At 48.7% G+C, this 18,503-nt stretch overlaps 1 protein-coding gene across 1 annotated transcript; it reads left to right on the top strand.

Annotated features, from left to right (window-relative positions):
- Positions 1-2,757: 2,757 nt before the first annotated feature.
- LOC138676372 (perilipin-2-like) lies at positions 2,758-17,102 on the top strand. Its single transcript, XM_069765582.1, has 7 exons — positions 2,758-2,924; positions 3,601-3,796; positions 5,764-5,846; positions 5,924-6,176; positions 12,282-12,466; positions 12,967-13,101; positions 16,530-17,102. Exons 1-7 carry the CDS (start codon positions 2,898-2,900, stop codon positions 16,893-16,895), a joined length of 1,245 nt encoding a protein of 414 aa, XP_069621683.1. The 5' UTR covers positions 2,758-2,897; the 3' UTR covers positions 16,896-17,102.
- Positions 17,103-18,503: the final 1,401 nt, after the last annotated feature.

Raw genomic sequence — 18,503 nt, 5'->3', positions numbered from 1 at the left:
GTGACAAAGGGGGGGGGGGGGTCATTTATTATTTTTTTTATTTTGATCACTGAGATATAATCTATCTCAGTGATCAAAATGCACTTTGGAACGAATCTGCCGGCCGGCAGATTCGGCGGGCGCACTGCGCATGCGCCCGCCATTTTGGAAGATGGCGGCGCCCGGGAGAAGACGGACGGGACCACGGCTGGATCGGTAAGTATGATAGGGTGGGGGGGGACCACGGGGGGGGGGATCGGAGCACGGGGGGAGGAATCGGAGCGCGGGAGGGGTGGAACGGAGCGCGGGGGCGTGGAACGGAGCACGGGGGGGCTGGAATGGAGCACGGGGGGGTGGAACGGAGCACGGGGGGGTGGATCAGAGTGCAGGGGGGGTGATTGGAGCACAGGGGGGTGATTGGAGCACGGGGGGAGCGGACACGAGCACGGGGGGGAGCGGAGCACTGGACGGAGGGGAGCCGGAGCAGTGTACCGGCCAGATCGGGGGGGTGGGGGGGCGATCGGAGGGGTGGGGTGGGGGCACACTAGTATTTCCAGCCATGGCCGATGATATTTCAGCATCGGCCATGGCTGGATTGTAATATTTCACCCGTTATAATGGGTGAAATATTACAAATCGCTCTGATTGGCAGTTTCACTTTCAACAGCCAATCAGAGCGATCGTAGCCACGAGGGGGTGAAGCCACCCCCCCTGGGCTAAACTACCACTCCCCCTGTCCCTGCAGATCGGGTGAAATGGGAGTTAACCCTTTCACCCGATCTGCAGGGACGCGATCTTTCCATGACGCCGCATAGGCGTCATGGGTCGGATTGGCACCGACTTTCATGACGCCTACGTGGCGTCAAAGGTCGGGAAGGGGTTAAGACCATCATACACATTGGGCTGACGTTGGCCGAACCTGCCAATACTGAAGAGCTCGGGCGACAGTCCTATGTGTATGGGGATTTGTGGCGCCCCAGGTCGTCACAGTAGCATTGCTTTCCTCACGGGGAGAGTGATGTTACGTTTGGAAGCGATGAAGGATATCTTTTATCAGGTACCCAACATACACACAACAATGTTCACACTCCAGGCCAGAAGGGGGCGCTCTAAGCCTAGTTTAGGGTGAACTCCCCTAGAAAGACATTCTGATCTGAAGGGAAAGGGTTCAGAAAGTTACAAACACAGAAGAGAGCAGACCGACATAGAGTGTGAAAAGGTCTGAAGGGGCCGTGTAGTCTGAACTACTACAGCTCCTGGAAAGACACATACAGAAAGCCGAACATTATTCAGTGAGCGTGCAGGAGAGCGAAGCACAGGAGAGTAACATCAGGGGAGACAAGCTAAGAGCAGGCTGCCTCCCTCTGAAGCGTAGATCACCGGTAGCCGGACAACCGAGGTTGTAAGGGACTCTACGACTTACAGCACAGACCAGGACAGCTGAACTGCAAGTTACCTGTCCGCCACACACACCTGAGACACATAACACATAGAGCCTGGGGCGTGCTAGAATCCCTGTAAAAAGGCTCGAGTTACCTGTCATGCAGGTATTGTCCTATCCTATATGGGGGACAGAGAACTGTGAGGACCTTATCTGAAGCCATAGGCAGTAAGCGACTACAACACCACCGCGCTAGAGGAAGGTTTTTAACTCCACCTGGTTAAAGGGGCTCTGGATTCGCTTCCAAGCCGGCCGGACCCTGCCTACCCTGTGATCTGGTGCCCTGGACTGTGGCTGCCTGAAGTCTTCAGTAAACCAGGTAAAGAGACTGCAAACCTGTGTCCTTGTTCTTTACTGCACCATTCACGATCCTCATCTACACACCGGGAGCCCTGGGGATATACTTCACCTGTGGGAAGTTATACCATCTAGCTGCCATAACATCACCCCAGAGGACCTCTTAAAGCAGCGTCGGTCCCAACTGACCGAATACCACAGGTGGCGTCACGAACATAAACTCTATTCACAAAATCCCTTTAAAGACTTTCCTCTTTTTACATGGGCGCCCAGGGCCACGGATCGGGTCACAGCCACCGTGACATCCCCCTGTGAACACCGGACACAGTGCCGGGTACCCCACGGCCCTGGGGGCTAACTCAGATTCTCTACCGATAGATGAGGCTGGTACGGGTGTTATCCATGGCTACTGTATTACTATGGGCCCCAGCACTGACAGGCAGGTAGTCGCTGACGGCTGTTCTGTCCGGCACCGGATCGGTCAGCGACTGCTGGAGACTCAGCTGCTGCAGTCACAGGGATCTTCCGAGCTGCTCTGTGACGGGGCGCGATGGACGGCTCTACAGCAACTGACGGCCTGTTACCGCTTACATCCATCACAAGGGGATAAAATCCTCCCAGACATCCCCTTTAAGGACTGCGCACATCTGCTTTGGGCCTGCAGATGCCTCTGGGCTCCGGCACATAAGACGCCTCAGGCACATCTGCTTTCTCCTAGAGAAGCCAGGAGCTCGGCACAGTGCGCACTCCTGTGTGTGTCAGGAGAGAAAGGAGCGACCACCCCAGTGCGGCCGACAGCCATGGACCCTGTGTGGGGAGAAGGGAGAGATTACACCGGCAGCCACTGTGCGGAGCAATAACCGCCATATGTACACGTGACCTCAGCCCATACACGGCCCTGCTCACCGCTCTCACCACACAGCTGCAATACCGCGTGTGACCGCTGCACGGCGCGACCAGTCAGGAGGAGAGCACACTGCGTGACGTCACCAGTCAGCCGAGAGCAGGAGCCTCCCCGGAGACAGGTGGGCGTGGTTACCGCCTATAGGAGCGGAGGCGCCCGAGCAGCAGACAGTCCTCCATTTCTCCTCCGTGCAGAGCGCACATTTGGCAGCAGGGGGCGGTGTCTTCCCTTTGGTGGTGACTGTGCTTTGGTTTTTGTAGGGTTTCACTTGGCAACATGGCTGAGACGGTGCAGCAGCAACAGGTAACAACTCCTTGTGTTATGTAGTGGGGGATAGTGATGTGCAGTGATGCTGGGGAGCCGCTGTCATTACGGTGTATATAGGTGTGGAGGGAGATGCAATCCTCCCCTGCTGCTACCTGTGTGGTGGGAATGCACCCTCCCCTGCTGCCATGTGGGTGTTACTGGTCATGGAGGGAGACCCCTGACTTCCTAGTGAGATCTCTGTATTTTCTGATCCCATCACTATTAGTCCTGCAGTTAGATGTCTAATTCCAGGGTTGTGCTGTAGGGTCACCACTATGGTATCACCATGAGCCCCCACTGTGTACATGACCCGTGTGCCCCCTTGTCCTGTGGGAGATGCCCACTCATGCAGGATACTGGCACCCAGGGGTGGTGCTCTCCCATATGAGGGTGCATGGTCCCAGGATCTGCTGTGGCTTCAGGCTGGGCCTGGTCCAGTTCTCAGCACTTTCCTGTGTCCTCAGTGCGGATTCTGCCCATGACTGATCTGTAGCTCAGTGTTGGATCTGTAATGGGGCTCTATAGGGGTAAGTGAGCCGTCCACTACCTCTGTATGTAGCTGGTGGTCCTTGTATACTCTTTATGGAGGTCTTACTGTGAGAACTAGACCTCAGTATTATAATTGGTACATTATTATTTTTGTCCAACTCTTCCATGTTTGTCTCTTCCTTAGAATGTGGTGATAAGGCTGATAAACCTCCCACTGGTGAGCTCCACCTATGACCTGGTGTCCTCTGCCTACGTGACCACTAAAGACCACCATCCCTACCTGAAGTCTGTATGTGACGCTGCAGAGAAGAGTGTGAGGAGCATCACGTCTGTGGCCATCACCGGGGCCATGCCGATCCTGCAGAAACTAGAGCCTCAAAGTAGGTTTATCATCTTGTGTGGAACACTCTCGTCTGTATTTGTGGGGATTTTACTGTATTGGGCTAAATCTCTGCTGATTAGCTTCTTGTCTAGTTCTCGAGGCTGATTTCCTGTACATTGAACTTTAGTGTGATCTGTCCTAAATCGGCAGAGATCAGGGAAGGACAGATGGTTACAGAACTGTTAGGCCTCATTCAGACGTCTGTTACCCGTACTTGTTGTAAAAAGCAAAAATTGGATTCATTTTACACGTCCATGCAAAAATTTTTTTTTTTTTTTTAAAGAATGGAAAGGGTGTGGCTGTGGTTAAAAGTCATATCGGCAACACTTTTTCAAGAAATATGATGGGGTGCCTTCTGACCAATATTTTTAGTGCTTGTGTAGCTTGCTGTACAGTTATTTAATAAAGCAAAGGCTTGGCAAGTGTGGTGACTAATATCCACCCCAATACTAATCACCCCTCTTGGCAACGTACCAGGGCAAGTGGGAAGAGTGAGGCTTATCACCAGAATTGGTGCATCTTATGGATGTGCCATTTCTGGAGCTTCTTGGAGGTGATGCTTTTAGTGTGGGAGCTGGCCAATATCTATGCCCCCTTCTTAGGCTATTATCAGCCCACAGCTGTATGCCTAGTCTCTGCTAGTTGAAGGTTCTCATGTTGCGCTTCATCTGAGGCCCCCCCCCCCCATCTTAATAGCCAGTAAAGGCCACGCATACAGCTGTGAGCTGATATTAATAGACTGGGAAGCTCCATGGGTATTAAACCTCTCCCCAGGCTATAGACATCTGCCTCCAGCTGGTTAATACAACTTCAGGGGATCCCAAGCCATTTTCACATACATATAATACATGTACAGTAAGCTACACATGGAAAGCACTGACTACATGGACCTCACTCACATTTATATCTACTATTGCAGAATACTTCCTCGGAAAACCATTTTAATTTAGAATTACTGTATGGAAAAGCTCATGTTAAAATAGCATTCGGGTGCTAGGTAACAAAACACTGTACTAGTCTCACTTCTCAGGAACAATATTAGATATTTTTTTTTTTTTTTCAGATGGGGGTATGAACCCTAACTTTTTGGGTGCAGCAGTTATGATCAGTGTATATTGCCAGTAAGCTACTAATCTGTGCTGGGGGTGAGGTTGGACCATAAAACATCCAGGCAGCTATGTCTGCAGTGATGTCCTGCTGATAAAATACTTGTTGTGACACATTGTTGAAATCTGTGTCTACCACTACCTCATGCTGCCCTGAAATTGCACATCAAAAACCTGCTGACAATTCCATTCCCCTCATTCTGCAGCCTGATGTATAGTGCAACCCAAGCTAAAAGCAAACTGATGCCCTCAATGGTGGAGAAAATAAACCGTTACTACTAAACTAGATGGTGGCCCGATTCTAGCGCATCGGGTATTCTAGAGTATGTATATAGCAGCCACATAGTATATAGCAATAGCAGTGTTGGCACCATATCCCTGTTAAAAGTTATATTCTCACCCTCTTGCGTCCAGTGAAGCTGTCCCGATGCGTGTAATGCTGCCGCCAGCTTCCGTTCCCAGTGATGCATTGTGAAATTACCCAGATGACTTGGTGATCCATTAACACTGCCATTAACCCTGTGTGAGCACTGACTGGAGGGGGCACTGACTGGACAAAAGTAGGGAGGGGTGAATTCACGGCTGGACTGCACCTGCCGCTGATTGGTCCCGGCCGATCAGTGACGTGGGATTTCCGTGACAGACAGACGGAAGTACCCCTTAGACAATTATATAGATAGATGGCTTTCATTTAACCAACACTCCAAGACCAACCTAACTGTACCTTCACTCTGGCCATGACACCCAGGCTTTTAGGTAATTGCCTACTTCCTAGATCACCAGTCCTAGTGTTACTCGGGTCTCTGCTGCCTTCTGTACACAGATGACTATTGCATCAATGTCCCTTTCTTCCCCTCAGTTTCTGTGGCAAACAATATGGCCTGTGTTGGGCTGGACAAGATTGAGGAGAAGTTGCCTATTCTGCATCAGCCTCCTGGGAAGGTAAGCTGCTAAAATGATGGCGGCCCTTACATTTCACTTCAGGTTACATTACACAAGTGCCATCTTGTATTTCTTAGGTTGTGGCTAATGCCTCAGAAGCTGTTGTTGGTGCCAGAGATGCTGTAGTCCATAGTATCACAGGAGTAGTGGATAAAACAAAGGGAGCTGTGCAGGATGGTGTGGAGATGACTAGGGCTGTTGTACATGGCAGCATTAACACTGTCCTGGGAAGCCGTGTTGTGAAGATCCTGAGCAACCATGTGGATTCTGCACTAACCAGGTCTGAATCTCTAATGGAACACTACCTGCCACCAACACATGAGGAGCTGGGTAAGCCAAAACCTACCAGGCCTGCCAACTTGTGTGTCCAAGGGATATTGACTTGCTGAGGCAGTCCAAATACTAGCTTGTCTGGTTTCTCTACAGAAGCTCTCCCATCCAAGGTTTTATCCATCATATATTGGTCATCATATTTTATATGGCACTGTGTAATTTGCTCATCTTGACTTTATTCAGTCGCCATGACAGCACAACGAGAGAGGGGATCCGCCCTTCAGGGACAGGAAACCTCAGACATAAAAGGGCGGCACCTCACTCACCCGCCAGTTGGTTTCCTGTCCCTGACAGTGGAACCTCTTCAGACAGGCCCAGAGAAGAGGGTTGAAGATAGAAGCTATCCCACTCCTGACAGGCCGATGCAGGTAGCGGGGGTCCCCTACCTCGGCCTGATCAGGGGGATGGAAGCACCACACGGCAGGGGGACTGTCTGTGTAGGTGACAGCAGGAGGAAGCAGCCCTAAGCGGGGGGCTTGACTTCTGTGGTGCCGCTGTTCACCTGGTACGTGAGGCCCAATGGTGCGCATCTGCCGGAGCTCCTGGGGTCGGTCCGCCGCTGCTGCTGGGGTCTGCGGTGGCTAGGTGAGCGCTGCCGTCCTTGTTCGGCGCGTCTGCTCTCAGCGCCGCGGCCGCGTCCGGAAGGGGCGTGTCCTGATGACGCGGGTGCGGGGCGATGACGCGACCGCGCATGCGCGGTAGCGTCTTATCCTGGCTAATGGCGGCGCCCGGCGTCGCAAGGGGGGGATTTTGGCCTCAGGGTGTCTGGCGCTTTACGGGCGCTAGCGGGGGCAGTACCAATTAGCGGTGCACCGAGGGATGTCCCTGCTGACCCCCCATCCGGGGGTGGTACCCAGGGGGATAGATTTAAACGCTGCACTGAGGCCTCAACATTGTTCCTGTCCACCATCTTGGAATGGAGTCTCTGGAAGGAACACCGCAGCTGGGCGGTGAGCAGCAGCAGTTACCTGAACAACCTTTGAGCAGCTCCCAGCGGCGTTCTAGTGGCAGTAGTTGCGCTGGTAGAGCCAAAGAAACTCAGAAGTCAACTAAGTCCTCTGGCCGTAAGGAATCTCCGGCTAAGAAGGACCCCCCCCGATCACGGTACCATTCACTGCAGGGATGGGTAAGTGAGCTTCGTGAAAGTACATTTCTGATAGCTGTCCCTCCTTGTATTCCCTCTCTCCTTATTAGGGGAGGAAATCTGTGTCCAAATCCAAACATAGAGAGTGTGCCATCTGTACGGAACCTCTTCCGGATGGACATAAAAAGAAATTGTGCAGCATCTGCATTCAACAATTAATTGAGGACGAGACCCCTGACCTTACGTCTACTCTTAGGGATCTGGTTAGACAGGAGGTCAGAGATTCCATAAGGTCTCAGAAGACAGTTTCAAAAAAGAGGAAGGAGATATTATCCCCAGCCTCGGATGTGGATTCAGACACGGGTGGTGTGAGTTCGGATTCTCATCCGTCATCATCATCAGAGGACGTGGAATCTAGTCGAACCTGTCTATCACTGGACAGGGTTAACCGCTTAGTCAAAGCTGTCAATAGCACTATGGGCATTGAGGAGACCCAGGCGGAATGTTCCATCCAGGATATAATGTTTAAAGGCATAGATCGCAAATCCAGAAGAGTATTTCCCGTAGTTGATAAAGTTAAGTCTCTGATTACGAGAGAATGGAAAAAACCCGAAAGGAAGGGGTCTCTCCCACCAGCGTTCAAAAGAAGATATCCCTTTGAGGAAGAAGCTTCTTCCCCCTGGGACAAGGTCCCGAAACTGGATGCGGCGGTGGCTAAAGCATGTAAAAAGACGTCTCTTCCGTTTGAGGATCTGGGGAGCCTAAAAGACCCGCTTGATAGGAAAGCTGAGGTATTCCTTAAAGGAGCTTGGGAAACATCAGCGGGTTCCCTGAGACCAGCAATTGCGGCCACCTGCACTGCCCGGTCGTTGATGGTATGGCTGGGTAATCTAGAAGACCAGCTCAAGGATAAGGTTCCTAGGAGCGAGATCCTATCATCTATATCTATGATTCAGGATGCAGCAGCCTTCCTTGCGGATGCGTCAGCCGATTCTGTTAGGCTAGCGGCAAGGTCATCAGCACTGTCAAATGCGGCCCGTAGGGCTCTTTGGATAAAATGCTGGCCAGGAGACTTGCAGGCCAGATCAAAACTATGTGGCATCCCCTGTGAGGGGGTTCATTTGTTTGGCCCAGTGCTGGATGAGCTTCTAGAAAAAGCAGGTGACAGTAAGAAGCGATTCCCTCTCCTAACAAGACCCTTCTATAGACGGGACTATAATAGAGGAGGGCCATATCGCCGAAGATCGGACAGGGATTCAAATAGAGAATCGACCAGATACAACTCTTACAGGGGAAGAGGTAGAGGTTACATGTTTAACTCTTCTAGAGACTCTAAAAAGCATCAATGACTGGCGGCCCAGGTGGGCGGTAGGCTTTTGGCCTTCTACCCAGCCTGGGTAAAAATCACCAATAGTCCATGGATACTCAGTATCATTAAAGAGGGGCTAAAGTTCCAATTCCACCATACCCCCCCTGGAAAAATTCAAATTAACTCCTATCCGTTCTTCTCCCGCAGAACAGTTGGCGTTGGAGTCAGAGGTTCGAGATCTCCAAAAAAAGGGGGTTCTCGTTAAAGTACCTACGGAGGAACAAGGTACGGGGTTTTACTCCCCTTTATTCCTGGTAAAGAAGCCAGATGGTTCTTATCGTACCATCATCAATCTGAAGGGCCTGAATGTATTCCTGCTGGTCCCATCCTTTAAAATGGAATCTGTGAAGTCGGCAATAAAGCTTCTTTTTCACAATTGCTTCATGGTTGTCTTAGATCTGAAAGACGCCTATTATCATGTCCCGATACATGCAACTCATCAGCGCTTTCTCAGGGTGGCGATTTCTCTTGCCGGCACAGTGGAGCACTTTCAATATCGGGCACTCCCCTTTGGTGTTGCAGTTGCACCTCGGGTGTTCACTAAGATTATGGTGGAGGTTATGGCACACCTTCATGAGCAAAATATACTAATAATTCCCTATCTGGATGATTTATTGATCGTTGGGCGCTCAGAGGTACACTGTAAAGAACAGTTGGGGAAAGTGATAGCAGCATTACACAACTTAGGATGGATTATCAATCTCAAAAAGTCGCGTCTTCAGCCCTCAACATCACAGCAGTTCTTGGGTCTTACTGTGGATTCAGCTCAGCAGGAATGTCGCCTGCCAGACTCAAAAGTTGATACTATTCACCGGCTGGCCTCCAGGGCAATTAGTAATCCCGTAGTTTCCCTAAGAAGTGCTATGTCACTCTTAGGTTCACTTACTTCTTGTTTTCCGGCGGTGATGTGGGCACAGTTTCACTCCAGGGCTCTGCAATGGGATGTTCTGCATAATTTTCGGCGTCTGGGCGCTAACCTTGACAAAAAATTTTCCCTATCTGTAGAGGCCACGGGTTCACTAAGGTGGTGGACACACATCCCTAATCTGCGTAAAGGGGTACCTTGGACATATCATATATCACGGGTAATAACAACGGATGCTAGCCCCACGGGGTGGGGAGCACACTGGGAGGGCAATTGCATTCAGGGTCTGTGGTCCCATTCTGAGCGAGACACGTCCTCCAATCTGAAGGAATTGATGGCGGTGGAACGCGCCTTAGACAGGTTCCTTATACCTCTGCAGGGTAGACATGTTAGGATACTCTCTGACAACCAGGTGACCGTTGCTTATGTGAACCACCAAGGAGGTACACGGTCTAGGTCATTAATGAACGTTACAAATCATATCTTTCAGATGGCCGAAAATCACCTGCTCTCCCTTACGGCCCTTCATATAAAGGGAAATCTAAATACCATGGCCGATTACTTAAGCCGCAACGAGCTCAGACAAGGGGACTGGTCTCTAAAACCGGCTGTCTTCAATCAGATCGTGCGGTTGTGGGGATGTCCAGAGAGAGATCTGTTTGCCAGTCGAGGAAACAAGAAACTCCATCAATTCTGTTCACTAGACCCAAGGGACAACCCGTACGCAGTCGACGCTCTTCTGATCCCCTGGAATTTCAATCTCGCCTACGCTTTCCCTCCTCTGAATCTCATTCCTATAGTTCTGAGGAAAATTCGCGAAGACAGAGCCCGAGTGGTTTTAATAGCCCCATTCTGGCCCAGAAGGTCTTGGTTCCCATGGTTGAGAAGCATGTCCATTTCCCAACCATGGATCCTCCCAGAAATACCGGACCTCCTTTCCCAGGGTCCAGTCTTCCATCCACGAGTAACCAACTTGCACCTGACAGCGTGGAACTTGAGAGGTCACTTCTGAAAGGAAAGGGATTCTCCCAGAATCTTGTAAATACTCTACTTAAAAGTAGGAAAGCCTCCACGACTAGCATTTATGTTAGGGTATGGAGGAAGTTCCTATCAAGTTCAGGAGCACAAATCGATCAAAAACCTGATATTGCTCAGATCCTAGAATTTTTACAGAAGGGCCTAGAGTTAGGCTTAGCCACCAGCACCCTTAGAGTTCAGGTTTCAGCTCTAGGGGCACTATATAATTCCAACATAGCCAGTAATCACTGGATAACAAGGTTTTTCAAAGCGGTCACCAGATCAGGCCGGTTGTTAAACAGAGAATAGTTCCATGGGACCTAAATCTTGTGCTCTCAGCTCTAACACAAGCTCCGTTCGAGCCTATTGACTCTGTCCCGATCAAGATCCTGTCGGTCAAAACAGCCCTCTTAGTTGCTCTTACATCGGCAAGAAGGGTTAGTGATCTTCAGGCATTATCCAGGCAACGTCCATATATGCAATTTTTGGAAGATAGAGTGGTGATGAGGCCTGACCCTCTTTATCTTCCAAAGGTTGCCTCAAAATTTCATAGATCCCAGGAGGTGATCCTACCTTCATTTTGTCCTAATCCCTCTAACAATAAGGAGCAGAGATTTCATTGTTTGGACGTACGTAGGTGCCTTCTTAAATACATTTCAGTAACAGACACCTGGAAAAAAGACCACGCATTATTTTTATCCTACCAGGGGGTTAGGAAGGGACTTAGAGTATCAAAAAATACCCTAGCCAGATGGATTAGGGAGGCGATATCTCTTGCTTATACCGCAGGTGGCGTGGAGATTCCAGAAGGTATAAAGGCTCACTCCACTCGTGCGGTAGCCACATCCTGGGCTGAGAGAGCAGAAGTATCGATTGAGGACATCTGTAAGGCGGCCACATGGTCTTCTCCATCCACCTTTCTTAGACACTATAGATTAGATCTAGGTGGCTCCTCCGACCTCACGTTTGGGAGAAGGGTGCTGGAAGCTATTATCCCTCCCTAGTCACCTTTTCACTTCTCTGAAAGTCTCTCGTTGTGCTGTCATGGCGACTGAATAAATACGTACGCTACTCACCTGGTAGCAGTGTTTTTTCAGGAGCCATGACAGCACCCTTATATTCCCTACCCTCTTTGTTTATGGGTTCAACACTTCCTTTAGAAAATTCCTAAGTTTATTCACTGGGTGAATTGTACCATATATTAATATTGTTTATGTGCTACTAACCTAGAAGGTCCTTTCATACTCTGTAAACCAACTGGCGGGTGAGTGAGGTGCCGCCCTTTTATGTCTGAGGTTTCCTGTCCCTGAAGGGCGGATCCCCTCTCTCGTTGTGCTGTCATGGCTCCTGAAAAAACACTGCTACCAGGTGAGTAGCGTCCGTATTTCTACCCAGCTAATTCTCCTCTTTTCTCTTTGTAGTAACACCAGTCTTTCTCTTTCCCTGCACAGTCCTCCCTGTAACTCCTGACCCAGCTGCTTCACTCCTTCTCCCACCAGGGACTTTCAGAGACAGGGAAGAGACTTCTGTTTCTACATGGAAGGCTTCAGCTCCTCTATGCTTTGTTTCTTGATCACATGATGTCATAGACCTAATGGAAAACTTAGCTGGGTAGAAAGCAAAATGAGCAATTGTAAGCACACAGCATTGTATAATAGTATTGCAATATAATAAAAGGCTAAACCTTGCTTGGAGTACTTCTTTTTTAAGAACCTCCTCTGTTGCCTTTTCTTTTGACTATATGGGCAGAACTTCCTTCTCTTGTAGGTGAGGAAACCACTAAGACTGAAGGCTTTGAGATGTCCCAAGGTGAGCCTGGTTACTACTTGCGCCTGGGGTCACTCTCTACTAAGGTCCGCAAGCGTTCTTATCAACAGGCTTTGACCAGGATCAAGGATGCAAAATGCAGGAGTCAAAAGGCCATTGTTCATCTCCAGAGCACTGTCAGCCTGGTTAGTAAATGTACTTGTAACCTTACATTTGTCATAACCTCCATGAGTCTCATGAATTGGCTTCCCTTTGGGTATGTGCACACGTCAGGATTTCTTGCAGAAATTTTCCTGACAAAAACCGGAAATTTCTGCCAGAAATCCGCATGCGTTTTTTTTTTTTTTGCGTTATTCCCAAATGCATAGAATAGCAGGAAAAACTCAGAAAATCCACAATTAATGAACTTTTTTTTTTTTTCGCAAGAAAAAAAGCAGCATGTGCACAAAAAATGCAGAATGCATTCTAAATAATAGGATGCATAATGTATGCGTTTTTAATGAGATCATGAAAACGCAGAAACCTGAACGTGTGCACATAGCCTCAATGTTGAGTGACATGTGGGAGTACCAGTCAAACATGACTGCTCTTGGCAGTAACTTACAGGGGGATTAATAACAGTTGTATTGACACCTGCCTCATCCAGTCTTCCATGAACCCAAGTAAATGTATTCCTTTCTTTAAGCTCGTTTACGCAAGAAAAAACCTGTATGATGCAAGTCTGAAGATCCATGATGCCCAGGAGAACATATACAACAAGTGGGTGGAGTGGACAAGAGGCTCAGTAGAAGGTGCTGGTGGGAACACTGAGGGTGCAGAGGTAACGACATTCCTCCAAAACAAGACTTATTCTAGACTTTATTATAGCGCCATTTATTCCATGGCGCTTTACATGTGAGGAGGGGTATACATAATAAAACAAGTACAATAATCTTGAACAATACAAGTCACAACTGGTACAGGAGGAGAGGACCCTGCCCGCGAGGGCTCACAATCTACAAGGGATGGGTGAGGATACAGTGGGTGAGGGTAGAGCTGGTCATGCAGCGGTTTGGTCGATCGGTGGTTACTGCAGGTTGTAGGCTTGTCGGAAGAGGTGCGTCTTCAGGTTCCTTTTGAAGGTTTCGATGGTAGGGGGGATGCACAAGAGAAATCTTGTATGTGATTGTGGGAAGAGGAGATAAGAGGGGAGTAGAGAAGGAGATCTTGTGAGGATCGGAGGTTGCGTGCAGGAAAATACCGGGAGACGAGGTCACAGATGTATGGAGGAGACAGGTTGTGGATGGCTTTGTATGTCATGGTTAGGCTTTTGTACTGGAGTCTCCGGGTGATGGGGAGCCAGTGCAAGGATTGACTGTGGGGAGAGGCCGGGCAATAGCGGTGGGACAGGTGGATTAGTCTGGCAGCAGAGTTTAGAATAGATTGGAGGGGTGCGAGAGTGTTAGAGGGGAGGCCACAGAGCAGGAGGTTACAGTAGTCGAGGCGGGAGATGATGAGGGCATGGACTAGGGTTTTTGTAGATTCTTGGTTTAGGAATGTACGGATCCATGAAATATTTTTGAGTTGGAGACGGCAGGAAGTGGAAAGGGTTTGGATATGTGGTTTGAAGGAGAGATCAGTGTCAAGGATTACCCAAAGACAGCGGGCTTGTGGGACTGGGGAGAGTGGGCAGCTGTTTACTGTAATGGACAGGTTCGTTGGGGAGGTCGTGTGAGATGGGGGAAAGATGATGAATTCTGTTTTGTCCATGTTAAGTTTTAGAAATCTAGTGGAGAAGGATGAAATAGCAGACAGACATTGAGGGATTCTGGTTAGTAGGGAGGTGATATCTGGTCCAGAGATGTAGATCTGTGTGTCGTCAGCATAGAGATGATACTGAAAGCCGTGAGATTCTATGAGCTGTCCCAGGCCAAAGGTGTAAATGGAGAATAGCAGGGGTCCTAGAACTGAACCTTGAGGGACTCCGACAGATAGGGGAGGAGGTGGTGTAAGTGGGAGATGCTGAATGTCCGGTCAGTTAGGTATGATGAGATCCAGGATAGGTCCAAGTCTGTGATGCCAAGGGATGAGAGGGTCTGTAGAAGCAGGGAATGGTCCACTGTGTCAAAGGCAGAGGACAGGTCCAGGAGGAGGATAGAGTAGTGTCGCTTGCTCTTGGCAGTTAATAGGTCATTGGTGACCTTAGTTAGGGCAGTTTCAGTAGAGTGGTGTTACCGGAAACCTGATTGAAAGCGGTCGAAGGAGCAGGAAGATGGATAGGAGGACAGTTCAAGATGGACATGTTGTTCCAGTAGTTTTGAGGCAAAGGGGAGAAGTGATATAGGGCGATAGCTAGATACAGAGGATGGGTCAAGGGAGGGCTTTTTGAGTATAGGTGTGATGGAGGCATGTTTAAAGCTTGAGGGGAAAACACCAGTTAGTGATGGGTTAGGGTTGGGATGAAGACTGGTGAGGTGTGGGATGGGAGTGGGTCAAGTGCACAGGTGGTGAGATGCGATCTTGAGAGTAGAGTGGAGAGTCCGTCTTCTGTAATGGTGAAGTTGGTTTTGGAGGTGGAGGGCCGGGTAGTTGGGAGCAAGGGTTCTGGGGGTTGTTTACTAAAACTGTCTCTGATGTTCTCAATCTTCTGCTTGAAAAATGAGGCAAAGTCTTCAGCTGAGATGACTGGGGGCGGAGGAGAGAATTGAAGGTGTTGAATAACTGTTTGGGGTTGTGAGATAGGGAGGAGATGAGAAGTAGGTTTGTTTTGCTGTGGCGAGTGTGGTTTTGAAAGTAGTGAGGGACTGTTTGAAATCAATGAAGTGCTCTTTGGAGTGGGATCTTTTCCATCTGCGCTCAGCAGCCCTGGAAGCTCGCCTCAGTTCTTTGGTCATGCTGGTGTGCCAGGGCTGTCTGTTGATTTTTGCGAGCTTTGGTATGTGAGAGGGGCAAGAGATTCCAATGCTGCAGCTATTGTGGTGTTATATAGAGCGGCAGCATCATCCGCATTGTGTAGGGAGCTTATGTCTGTGAGAGGGAGGAGGGATTCCGAGAGTGAGTGAAGATCAAGGTGTTTGAGATTTCTGCGAGGGTGTGAGAGTTTGGGGTGGGGGTTGTAGACAAGGAGTGGAGGGAAGAGAATGTGAGTAGGTTGTGGTCGGGAAGAGGTGAGTTCGAGAGGTTAGATAGGGAGCAGAGGCGGGTGAAGATGAGGTCCAGTGTGTGACCATCTTTGTGGGTGGCTGTAGAAGACCACTGAGCAAGGCCAAAGGAGGAAGTGAGGGATAGAAGTTTAGTGGCAGCTGAGAGGGAAGTGTCAATGGGGATGTTGAAGTCGCCCATGATAGTGGGGATGTCAGCGGTGAGGAAATGGAGTAGCCAGGTGGTGTGGTGGTTGGCCCTGGGGGACGGTAGATGACAGCCAGTTGGAGGGGGAGTAGATGCGCACGGAATGCACCTCGAAGGGAGGGTAACAGAGGGCGGAAGTGAGATTGGGGTGAAGGAGCAGTTATCTGACAGGAGAAAACCAACTCCTCCGCCATGCTGGTGTGAGAGGTGGAATCCACCATAGGAAAGCGCGGCTTGAGAAGCTGAGTCAGAGGGGGTGAGCCAGGTTTCAGTGATGCCGAGGAAGGAGAGTTTGTTATTGATAAAGAGGTTGTGGATAAATGACAGTTTATTGCAGACAGAGCGTGCGTTCCATAGTGCTCCAGATAGGGAAATTGGGGGAGTGGGGGCTGGATGAATGGGTATGAGGTTACTGTGGTTGCGAGGACGTGTAGAGGATCGTGGCAGGGGATTAGAAATGAGTGTGGGGATGTGATGAGGGCCAGGATTTGGGGATATGTCGCCAGCAATGAGGAGCAGCAGACTGAGCGTTAGAAGGTGTAAGCTGGATAGGTCATGATGTGGCCGTGTGCCTGGAGAGAAAGGATTGTATGTGGAGGAATAGTTCTGTGGAGGAGGTGAGGTGGCTGGGGAGTATTGAGGAAGAAATGATTAGTTCCTTACTTGGTGGAGGGATTACAGGAGATAGGAAAAAATAAAGTAGTATGGGGGTGAGTGTTAAAAGAAACTGAAACTTTATAGTGGTTTTCTTTTACCTTCCAGTTGAATTCTAGTCTAATTCATGGCAATTAAAAAAACTGCAATTTAAAAATGCAATTTCTAAGATGGTCAGACACGTCTGGTCAGACTCATGGCTATGAATTTAACATCACAAGACATCACTTGTATATTAAAATATAACGTGTCAATTTCTATTTACAGCAAATTGAATCCCACATACTGACTATTGCCCAAAATCTCACTCAGCACCTGCAGACTACATGTTTGTCTCTGGTCTCCAGCGTACAAGGTCTTCCACAGAACATTCAGACCAAGGTTCATAGTGTTGGTGCCATGGCTGCTGATGTCTACCAAAACTTCCACTCTGCCTCTTCCTTCAGAGAAATGTCTGCAAACCTTTTAATCGCAACAAATGACAAGTTCGCAAGAATAAAGGCTAGTATGGATGTGCTGACCTACGACATAAACACTACACTAAATTGGCTGGTTGGTGGTTTTTATCCCCAACTGGTTAGTAGCCAACACAAGGAGCAAGAAGCTGATGTGGGAGATTCCATTAAAGAGTAAAATCCAAGCGTCTGTTGAGAAACATGATCACCTTAATGGGTAAATGCCAGTAACTAGCAATAGACCATGACAGGAGTTCTTTAACATTGGACTTTGTCTTAATCTTGGTGGTTTCTGCTCTTCACAAACCTTGTATCACTAATGTATAGCCCCTCACTGTGTTGTGGACTTTTGTATTAATAAAATGCTGTCTCGTCTGACATGTAATATCTGGTTTTGACTTGCACTCATTGTGGTGTGACATCAGGATTTCCTCAGTGCTCATATAAGGAGATGGCTGGCCTTAGTCTGTGGCCAGTACTACCTGGTGGCTTTGTATGCTTCAAGGGCCTCTGGAAGGTTTGGTGGCTATTAGTGTTGAGCATTCCGATACCGCAAGTATCGGAATTCCGATACCGAGATCCGATACTTTTGTGGTATCGGATACATAGAGATGTGTAAAATAAAGAATTAAAATAAAAAATATTGATATATTTACCTCTCCGGCGGCCCCTGGACTCAGCACGGGTAACCGGCAGGCTTCGTTGTTCAAAATCAGCGCTTTTAGGACCTGAGAATCACGTCCCGGCTTCTGATTGGTCGCGGGCCGTCCATGTGACCGCCACGCGACCAATCACAAGCCGCGACGTCACCGCAAGCTATTAACGCGCTCATTTTTAAAAATGAGCGCGTTAATGACTTTCAAAGACGTAGCGGCTTGTGATTGGTCGCGTTATAAGGGTTAAAATTTGACCAGCGATTCCTCATTTTTACAACGAAATTTACAAAACTATTTTTTTTTTTTTTTTAGGGACCACCTCACATTTGAAGTCAGTTTGAGGGGTCTATATGGCTGAAAATACCCAAAAGTGACACCATTCTAAAAAAATGCACCCCTCAAGGTACTCAAAACCACATTCCAGAAGTTTATTAACCCTTCAGGTGCTTCACAGCAGCAGAAGCAACATGGAAGGAAAAAATGAACATTTAACTTTTTAGTCACAAAAATGATCTTTTAGTAACAATTTTTTTTTATTTTCCCAATGGTAAAAGGAGAAACAACCACAAAAGTTGTTGTCCAATTTGTCCTGAGTACGCTGATACCTCATATGTGGGGGTAAACCACTGTTTGGGCGCAGGGCTTGGCAGGGAAGGAGCGCCATTTGACTTTTTGAATGAAAAATTGGCTGCACTCTTTAGCGGACACCATGTCACGTTTGGAGAGCCCCTGTGTGCCTAAACATTGGAGCTCCCCCACAAGTGACCCCATTTTGGAAACTAGACCCCCCAAGGAACTTATCTAGATGCCTAGTGAGCACTTTAAACCCTCAAGTGCTTCACAAATTGATCTGTAAAAATGAAAATACTACTTTTTTTTTTTTTTTTTTTTTTTTGCCTCAATTTTTTCATTTTCACATATGCAATAGGATAAAATGGATCATAAAATTTGTTGGGCAATTTCTCCCGAGTACGCCGATACCTCATATGTGGGGGTAAACCACTGTTTGGGCACACGGCAGGGCTCGGAAGGGAAGGCGCGCCATTTGGCTTTTTAAATGGAAAATTAGCTCCAATCATTAGCGGACACCATGTCACGTCTGGAGAGCCCCTGTATGTCTAAACATTGGA

The sequence above is a fragment of the Ranitomeya imitator genome, chromosome 1 (assembly GCF_032444005.1).
Source record: "Ranitomeya imitator isolate aRanImi1 chromosome 1, aRanImi1.pri, whole genome shotgun sequence".
Lineage (NCBI taxonomy): Eukaryota > Metazoa > Chordata > Amphibia > Anura > Dendrobatidae > Ranitomeya > Ranitomeya imitator.
Note: the sequence above shows the minus strand (reverse complement) of the source record. Positions and strands in the feature narration are given on the sequence as shown.